The 9923-nt window shown below is 62.1% G+C and overlaps 1 protein-coding gene across 1 annotated transcript in view; it reads left to right on the top strand.

The window, feature by feature from the left end:
* Window positions 1–9923, top strand: part of LOC117644003 (collagen alpha-1(I) chain-like) — an 11811-nt gene extending 1888 nt beyond the window's left edge. The window contains exons 2-5 of the mRNA XM_034383189.1: window positions 2848–3010; window positions 3090–3529; window positions 3674–7547; window positions 7701–9923. Of these exons, the coding sequence (XP_034239080.1) occupies window positions 2848–3010; window positions 3090–3529; window positions 3674–7547; window positions 7701–9049 (5826 nt within the window). The 3' untranslated portion in view covers window positions 9050–9923. The remainder of the gene's footprint in view (window positions 1–2847; window positions 3011–3089; window positions 3530–3673; window positions 7548–7700) is intronic.

Raw genomic sequence — 9923 nt, 5'->3', positions numbered from 1 at the left:
GCTTCCCTCGGACGTGATTTCAGTGGCCCGGCCTACCCTACCCCCCCCCCCCCCGCACGCCACCCCGACGTAGGGCGACCTGCCGGGCCGCCGCCGCTTTCCTGATCGATGTTATTACTCCCGGCTATCGCAGCGCCGTGCCTACAGCACCGCGCTGCGCCTAAAAAATAAAATATTTAAAAAGGCGAAACGGCACGCAAAACGGCAGGCCGGATTCATGGAGTTGGAGTTTGGACTCGTCGATGCGTCCATGTGTTTCCGGTTGCCAGACCTGTTCTGCTCGCTTGTGCCGGGGCGGCCGGAGGGTACTGGGCCTGGCACAGTGGGCCAGAAGACCGGCGGAGGCGGCCAGGACTCTAGACGCGTTTTGAGCTCCAGAGTCGCGAAATGGGACCCGACTCTAACGTGTGACCCCACCAATGGATTGCTTTACGAATGGGGAATCTAACGATGGGGTCACACGTTCGCTTCGAGTCCTGTTTAGCGACTCTGGAGCTCAAAACGCGTCTAGAGTTTTGACCGCCTCTACCGATCTTCTAGCCCACTGTGCCTGGGCCCGCAGTGAGCTAGTCGCACTGCAGTGCGGCCGGGCAGTTCGTGGTCACTCCACGGTCACTCCGCGGCCACTCCGTGGTCGCCGGGGCCACTTGTCCACCAGCTGTGCGACCATTAACCTTCACCCCCGTGTTCATTTCAGAGAAGTTTGACTCTTTTGTAGTTGTTCCTTCTTTGCAAGGCGGCTGCCCTTCGGTCCGACAAAATTTCAAATGGGCCCCTAATGCGTCAACATTTGCTGTGTCAACAGTGTGCGCGGCAAGCGCGTCGCGATAATTTAGACGAACGCAGAACGTGGAGGGACTCGGCAGTCGGCGCCAAGTCGGCCCGCGTCTCGCCTCATCGAATCATGGCCTGAATAGCGGATCTAATCATCCCCGACTCGGAGGGGCGGCCGATACCCGCCGAAGTGGCGGCAAAGCGCGCCGAACCGCTCCGAAAACGGGCGGCTCGGCGACTGCACTGGAAAAATGCTTTTCGAACGCGCAAACGCGTTACGCCGGCAACACACGCCACTACCGCGCGCTGCAGCGTTCCGAAACAAGTCGCTCTCGCACCTATACGGGACGTCCCGCGAGTGCGAGGGAGACAGAGCGACGAAAACGACCCTCGGAATCGGTCCCGGGCAGATTAGCGCCGTAATTTCCTTATCTAAGTGGACCGGTAGGGACGTGCCTGGTGCATGCCAAAGGCAGGGCGAGCTACGTCCAAGCGCCACCCCGAGCCACGCTCCCCGCCACGCTCCCCGCCACGCTCCCCGCCACGCTCCGCGCCAAGCGGCCCGATCAATATTCATACCAGACGACTCGGATTTGCATGTCGCCGGTGTCGATCCGGGCGACGCTGGCTCGCGTGCCGGCCACTCCGGCCCGGCAGGCGGTCCCGGCCCACCCAGCTTCCGGTCTGGAGGGGCACGTCCAGGCTCGTCGCCAAGGAGCGCGACACGCTTTTCGGCGGCAAGTTTCGGATGGACGCCTCTAACGGTTGGCGACTTCGCCGCGCCTGATTGCTAGCGGTCGCACTCTCGTGCCCACCACACCACGATAACTTCTCTATCTTCCTGCTTTTTAGGGGTCTCACCTCGTAAACGCTCGCCCGCGAACGGTGATAAAACCAGAAACTTAATTCTGAAATTAGGTTTCAGCATTGTGCTTGCTGGCCTTTTTTGTGGCTCCAAGTCTTTATACGACCGGAAGGCCTATAATGGCGAAATTCCGTGGGCACACTGCACACTGATTCCGAGACGGTTTCGTCGCTCTGTCTCTCTCGCACTCATGGGGCGTCCCGTATAGCCAGAGCGACGAGAACGACTCTTGGAATCGGTCTGGAGCAGCTCCCTGCAGCGTCACCGGCACTGCCAGCAACGCGACTTGCTTCAGGTCGTCCTGCAACAGGGGCAGCTTGGCTGCTCCAGCATGGCAAACCGTTCCAGGCCCTTCGGGGCACTTGGGTGCCTGCGAGGTGCTGCGAGGCCCGCAAGGCACTGAGCCGAGAGTAACGCGGCGAGTCACAGACAACGGCATCTGCTTGCCGGAAGGCGCCGCGTCTCGGCGGGTGGGCCGGCAAGGTATAAACCTGCAGGTATAAACCCGACAGCCTGCCGAGCCAGGCCCGGGCCCGGGCGACGCGGGCGGTGCGACAAACTCCTGCCGCGTTAAATTGAAACGGCGCGGACGCGCGTGGGAAACTTTGGCGTGAATAGCCGCCCCCACCGAGCGCGGGCTCCACTCCGACGCACGGGACTGTGTGTGTGTGTGTGTGTGTGTGTGTCTGTGTGTGTGCAACTCGCTCGCCGGGCGATATTTAGCCGCAGGAGAAAGAGGAGTGAGTCAGGAGGAGCACGGTCGTCCACGCTGCGAAGAGCGAGAGAGAGAGGGAGAGGGGGAGGGGGGACTGGCCGGCCTTGGGCCCAGCTGATGATGCAGCGTTTGCGTTACACGCCGTCAAGTCGAGTGGCGTTGTCCCGCGATAAAAAGAGGTGCATTTGCCTACACGGGAAAGAGACAGGGGCTGTAAAAGGCTGGCGGGGCTGGCATGTGTGGAGAATGCTTCACCTTGCAGCTTGTGGCGGCGTGTGGCGGCGTGGCGCTGCCGTCCTGGGGTCCGTGGCCGATCGGCAGCGGCGGCGCGCCCGGCGCCCGGTGGGCAGGCAACCCTTCGAGCGGCCCGGCCGGGTGGGCAGCACTCTGCTGGGCGACGCTGAGGCGAGGCGAAGGGCACTCATTCCATCCGTTTGTCTGTTTGTCTGTCCGTCCGTCTGTGCGTTCTCTAAACAGTGCCTTGGTGTTGCAGGCTCGGGGATGCGCGCTGCTCGCGGCGCTGGTCGTCTTCTTGGCGGCGGCGGAGGCACAGCAGTACCAGCACCGCGGCGTGGAGCGAGCAGAGGACCTGGACTTCGTCCTCAACATCGAAGATGAGGACAAGAAGCAGTACTTGGATCAGAACATCAACAAAAGTAGACTTTTCGACCTTCTTGCTTTGTTGCCTTGCGTCACGCCGCCTTGGATTCACGCCGCCGTTTTCTTTCCTTTCAGAAACGTACGACTTCGGGTACGAGATCGGCCCCAACGGCCAGTTCCACCACGAGGACAAGGGCCCCGACGGCATCGTCTACGGCTGCTACGGGTACATCGACCCGTTCGGCAAGCTGACCGTCACCCACTACCTGTCGGACGGCTGGGGCTACCGCACCGTCACGCCCGGCCAGCCCGTGGAGCTGTTCCTGCATGAGCACGACCCCAGCCACCACCACCACGAGGACCACGGCGACCACCAGGACCACAACAACCACCACGAGCACCACGGCGTCGTCACCCCGTACGACCAGCTGCACTTCCCCCAGGGCTGCGGCTCCAAGGGCGGCTCGCGGCCCTCGTCGTCGGCGTCCGGCTCGTCCAGCTTGGGCACGCCGTCGCAGAAGCCGCAGCGGCCGCAGGGAGTGCCGTCCCCCGTCGACAACAACCAGATCGAAGAGGTGCTGTCGCCGTCCAAGCCGCAGCGGCCGACCGGCCCCGGCGCCGAGACGTCGTCCGCGTCGGGACCGCAGGGCAGCAGCAGCAGGCCGCAGCGGCCGCCCAGCCCCTTCGGACAACAGCCCGCTGGGCCCAGCGGTCCACAGGGCCCGTCGCAGGGTCCGTTTGGACAGCGACCACCTTCAGGACCCAGCGGCCCACAAGGCCCTTCGCAAGGTCCGTTTGGACAGCAACCGCCCTCAGGACCCAGCGGCCCGCAAGGCCCCTCGCAAGGTCCATTTGGACAGCAACCGCCTTTAGGACCCAGCGGCCCACAAGGCCCATCGCAAGGTCCGCTTGGCCCCAATGGTCCTGACGGTCCCAACGGGCCTTACTACCCTGATAGTCCGAACGGACCCAACGGGCCAAACGGCGTAAGTGGTCCGATCGGCCCAAGCGGTCCGAACGGACCCAACGGTCCTAACGGACCTAACGGTCCCTTTGGGCCAAACGGCCCTAACGGCCCTTTCGGGCCTAATGGTCCTAACGGGCCCAACGGTCCTAATGGACCAAACGGGCCCAACGGTCCTAATGGACCAAACGGACCCGACGGTCCTAACGGTCCAAACGGCCCTGACGGTCCCACCGGTCCTACCGGGCCCAACGGACCCAACGGACCCAACGGACCCAACGGTCCCAACGGCCCCAACGGCCCCAACGGTCCTAACGGCCCAGACAGTCCGAACGGCTCACCTGATCAAGGATTTGGATCTCAACAACCATCTGGACCATCTGGACCATCAGGGCCAGACGAGCAGCAGCCCATTCCAGACGCCGGAAACTACGGACAGCGGCCAAGTCCAAGGCCACCCCGCCCGGGCTTCCCCCAGCGCCCTGTCACTCCGAGCCCTGACAGCCAGGTGTCCTGCGGGCCAGGAACAGGATACGCTTGTGGCTCACAGGGCTCCACGCCAGCTGGACCCAGCCGGCCGACCCGCCCTGGCTACCCCGGCCAGTCGTCGCAGTCACCAGGAGGCTATCCCTCGAGGCCTGGCTACCCAACTACGCCCTCGTCGGGATCTTCCGGACCGTCGTGTGGGCGTCCAGGCACTCCCGGTTGCGGCCAGCCCGCCTCCTCGAGGCCACCAGGATCGGGATCGCCGTTCGGACCCTTCACCACGCCGAAGCCGCAGCCCGGCTACCCGTCCGAGCCCACGCAGCCAGGAGGATTTACCTCGGGACCGTCGTGTGGGCGACCAGGCACTCCTGGCTGCGGCCAGCCTTCGTCGTCGAGGCCGCCAGGTTCACCTTTCGGGCCTTTCACGACGCCGCAGCCGCAGCCCAGCTACGAGACTGGCTCCACTCCTTCCGTAGGGGGATACCCTTCGAGCCCCTCACCCTTCGGACCGTCCACGCCGTCGCCAAGCACCTTCCCCAGCAGCCCGTCCACGCCCTACCCATCCTCGCCCAGTCAGCCATCTTCCCCTGGCAGACCGTCAACGGGGTCTCCGTTCCAACCATCTTCTCCGTCCTCTCCCTTCCCTGGTTCACCTTCAAGGCCACCGGCTGGTTACCCTAGTGGACCGTCTTCTCCTTCCGGATACCCTTCCCAGCCCTCTGCGCCCTCCTCGCCCGCCCCGAGCTCTCCACCTCGCCCATCCTTCCCCAGCACTCGGCCACCCGCAGGTTATCCAACTGGTCCTTCGTCCCCTTCTGGATACCCGTCACAGCCTTCGCAACCTTCGTCTCCTTCTGGATACCCATCGCAGCCTTCGCAACCTTCAACCCCTTCTGGATACCCGTCACGGCCTTCGCAACCTTCATCTCCTTCAGGATACCCTTCGCAGCCTTCTCAACCCTCATCTCCTTCTGGATACCCTTCGCAACCCTCGCAACCTTCATCCCCTTCAGGATACCCTTCGCAACCATCGGAGCCTTCGTCTCCAGCCCCCAGCTCCCCGTCCCGTCCCTCTGGGTACCCTTCGCAGCCCTCTGCTCCCTCGTCACCCTTTGCAGGCTCTCCTTCGAGGCCACCGGCAGGATACCCCAGTGGCCCTTCGAGTCCATCGGGATACCCTTCGCAGCCATCTGGGCCTTCCTCCCCGTCCCGTCCCCAGCCAGGATACCCGTCAACACCGTCAGGATATCCTTCGCAGCCCTCCGCGCCGTCATCGCCATTCTCACCCTCAAGCCCCTCAGGCAGTTACCCCAGTGGGCCCTCCACAGCTGCTCCGAGTTACCCGTCGAGGCCTTCCGGCCCCTCATCGCCGTTCCCTGGCTCGCCGTCGAAGCCTCCCGCAGGTTACCCCAGTGGCCCTTCCACTCCATCGGGATCCCCCTCTCAGCCATCTGCGCCTTCGTCTCCATTCCCTGGCTCTCCATCCCGGCCCGCGTCTGGTTATCCTTCCACTCCATCGGGATATCCTTCACGACCTTCAACGGCCTCACCATTCCGTCCAGGATCGCAGGAAAAGCCTTCAAGTCCCAGTGGCTATCCATCTACTCCAAGTCCATTCCAGCCAAGCTCACCCCAGCCTTCTTCGCCCTCAGGATATCCGTCTCAGCCATCTTCCCCGTCTGGATATCCTTCCCAGCCTTCTTCACCCTCTGGTTATCCTTCTCAGCCATCTTCACCTTCTGGTTATCCTTCTCAGCCATCTTCACCTTCTGGTTATCCTTCTCAGCCTTCCTCACCCTCTGGTTATCCTTCTCAGCCTTCTTCACCTTCCTCTCAGCCTTCTTCACCTTCTGGTTATCCTTCTCAGCCTTCTTCACCTTCTGGTTATCCTTCTCAGCCTTCTTCTCCTTCTGGTTACCCTTCGCAGCCTTCATCACCCTCTGGTTACCCATCAAAACCGTCATCCCCATCTGGATATCCCTCACAGCCTTCTTCGCCATCTGGGTATCCCTCACAGCCTTCGTCATCTGGTTATCCTTCGCAACCCTCTTCACCCTCAGGATATCCGTCGCAACCTTCTTCGCCATCTGGATATCCTTCACAACCTTCTTCGCCATCTGGTTACCCATCACAACCCTCTTCACCATCCGGGTATCCATCCCCACCATCCTCTGGATTCCCGTCTCAAGAGAAGCCAGGCTATCCTAGCAGGCCTTCCTCCTCGTCACCATTCGGACCCAGCACGCCGACCCGGCCGTCCACCCGGCCACCCACTGGGTACCCAAGCTCCCGGCCGACGTCGCCACCGTCGTACCCGAGCCCTGCGCAGCCGTCACGGCCATCTGGCGGGTACCCAAGCGAGTCGCCATCGCCGTCCTCCACGCCATCACCCTTCGGCACCTCTCCCCCACAAGGACCAAGCGCGTCCTGCGGGCAGACTCCATTCAGCCGACCCTGTCCGGGCCAGGAACGACCATCGGGCCCCTCGGCGCCCTCAAGCCCCTCTCAGCCGGCGTCAGGCTATCCGTCATCGCCGTCGCCGCAGCCGTCTGGGTGCGGAGGGGCTGGCGGCTACAACTGTAGGCCGTCGACAGCCGCCCCGGCAGCACCAAGCCAGTACCCAACTCGTCCTTCTTGCGGCGCGTCTGGCTCTTGCGGTTCATCTCCAGCCAGCAACCCGTTCACCACGCCGTCCAGGCCCACGGGGTACCCGTCGCGCCCGTCTGGATACCCGTCAACGCCACAGCCCAGTGGGCAGTACCCGTCTGGCCCCGACAGCCCGGCCTCGGGGTACCCCTCGTCGCCGTCGTCTCCAAGCGGTGGATCCACCTACCCGTCAAGCCCCGCACCGGGGTACCCGTCGAGCCCGGCCAAACCCAGCTCGCAGTCACCGTTCCAGCCCGGTTCCTTCCCTTCGTCGCCGGCAACGAGGCCGCCATCCAGGCCCACGGGATACCCTAGCGGCCCGTCGTCGTTCACGAAGCCCGCCCCCGGCAGCCCTGGGTTCTCCAGCCGACCACCGCAGTACCCGTCGTCTACCCCCGCTCCTGGCGAGCAGCCTGAGCCCGTGCCAGAGTCCCCGGCCTCGCCACCCAGGCCGTTCTTCACGACTCAGAGACCGTCGACAAGGCCGCCCAGCACAGGTAAGTGCAACGCTTTAACGCCTGCGAGATAGGCAATCCCGCACGAAGCATGCAGGGGTGTGCGCCGGTTTGCCTACCCTGTCGCCGTAAGGCGCTCCAGTCAAGACGCAATAATTGCAGTGTTTTTAACATTTTCACTCATCTTTTTCTCAGGAGACGGCTGCGGTGACTCCTCTGGCTTCGGCCCCGCCGCCGGTCCCGGCTGCGGTCCCACGGGCGCGCCGTTCCGGCCGTCAAAGCCCTCTGGTTTCACCCGGCCGCCCGCCTCCCCCAGCTCCACCTACCCAGACTACTCGCAGTCAGGCTACCCCGACGGCAGGCCGCCCGCAGGCTCACCCGGTTTCGCGGAGGTGCCCCAGCCCTCGTCTCAGCCGTTGCCTCAGCCCTCGCCCCAGCCCTCGCCCCAGCCCTCGCGGCCGCAGTCGCCCCCCAGCAGCCGGCCGCCGCAGAGGCCCTCCTACCGGCCCACCACCGCGTCGCCCTTCACCACGGCCTCGCCGTTCACGGGCTACCCGTCGTCCTCGCCCGCCCCGCAGCCCGCCTACACCAGCCCGTCGGGGTACCCGCAGCCCGCCACCCCGTCCAGCGTGTACCCGGCGTCCGAGACCAGCGAGCCCACGCAAGCCCCCATTGCCCCCTCGGGACCGTCTGACGGCTCGTACCCCGGAGAGGGCCAGGGCCCCGAGGCCCCCGCCGAGTCGGTGTACCCGGCAGGCCCCACCTTCGGCCAGCCCGACAGCCAGGTCAGCTACAAGCCCAGCTTCCCCAGCACGCCGAGCGAGCCCGCCGGTGGCGGACCGGACAGCCAGGTCAGCTACAAGCCAAGCTACCCCAGCACGCCGAGCCAGCCTGCCAGCAGCGGCCCAGACAGCCCCGACGAAAACGCCATCACCGAGCACCCCGACGAACTCCTCCAGGGCAGCTACTCCCCGGACAAGAAGCCGTACCCCGTGTACGTGATCCCCTTCCCCGTCAACATCGTGCCCAGCCCGTCATCCTGCCCCTGCTACCTGGTCACGCCCGGCAATGACACCTCCGCGCAGCCGCCCCCGCCGCCCCAGGCGCCGCCGCAGTACAACGGGCAGGCGGCGCAGCCCTACGGCATCATCGGCTACATCCCCGTCGTGTTCTACCCGTACTGCCCCGGCAACGAGAGCAACCACGAGGCCATCCAGCCCATGTTCCCCTCGGCGCTCTCCGTGCCGTACCCCTGCAACCAGTGCGGCCAGCAGCAGTCCCAGCCGCCACCGCCGTCGCAGAGCGCGCGTGCCTACGCCGCGCAGCCGCAGCCGACGTACTACGGACAGAGGACCAACTACCAGCCCAGGGGCATGGCCAGGGCGCGCCAGCAGCGCCAGGAGGCGCCGCAGAACACGTTCCAGCAGGTCATGACGCAGGCCAACATCGACATGGGCGGCATCGCGCGCGCCCCCCACCGGAGGAAGGTCGTCTACGGCCGGAGAATCCGCTCCAAGAAGAGCCACAGGGAGGAGCAGCCCTAGCCCTGTAGACACTTACATCCAACAAAAAAAATTATGTGATTTATATGTGCCACTTAGGAGGGTTTTGTAAACCAATACGCGTTACTCGTGTTTTTTTTACCACAACAAAAAAACTTGTAGTGTCAACGATATTTAATATTGTTACGGGGTTGTTGATTGTAGTTTTAAGTTATCATTGCTCACAGTCATTCAAAGTTACAAAATCATATAAGCATGCCTTTAACTTTTTTATACCGTACAATTGTTTTTTTGCATTTTGTTGCAATGCCTTTATACATATATTCGTGTTTTTGTTGACACACATTTCGACGAATATGCCTAAAGTATTTCTTCATCTGCCGTTTCTTTTGAGTTGTGAACTGCCTGTAAGCTGTGCGTTTGTTTAATTTATACTATAAAGCGGTGAACGGAAGAGGGGAACCAGAACTATCAGTGAACATTCTTAGGATGTCAGTCACGTGACATATTCTCTCTGCAACACGCGACAGTGTTACTTTGGCTTTTAAAAGGCCATCCTGCCTTTTGAAAGTTGAATATACACGTGTTTCATTGTGAATATTTGAATGCAGTGAATAGTTCTTTACAACTCGAGCTCGTCCCTTAGTTGGAGGACTTTTGAATTACTTTGGTTGCCTGCCATTGTTACCTGGCGTGAAATACGTAGTAATGTTGAGTTCAATTTCTAGAAATCCTCACCAACTTTTGGATGGCCGAGTCTGCATATTTATTAATCAGAAAGTCAATAGCGTAGGATAAACCTGACAGATGATAATAATAATGTAAGTGATATGTACCGACGATAAACATGATTGTGCTCATAGAAAATATCGTTTCGATTTATAATTTTTCAAAAATAAAAAATGTCAAAACCATT

This window comes from Thrips palmi, unplaced genomic scaffold (assembly GCF_012932325.1).
Source record: "Thrips palmi isolate BJ-2018 unplaced genomic scaffold, TpBJ-2018v1 HiC_scaffold_17, whole genome shotgun sequence".
NCBI classification, from domain to species: Eukaryota; Metazoa; Arthropoda; class Insecta; order Thysanoptera; family Thripidae; genus Thrips; species Thrips palmi.
The sequence above is the reverse complement of the archived record's forward strand: the minus strand, read 5'-3'. Positions and strand labels throughout refer to the sequence as shown.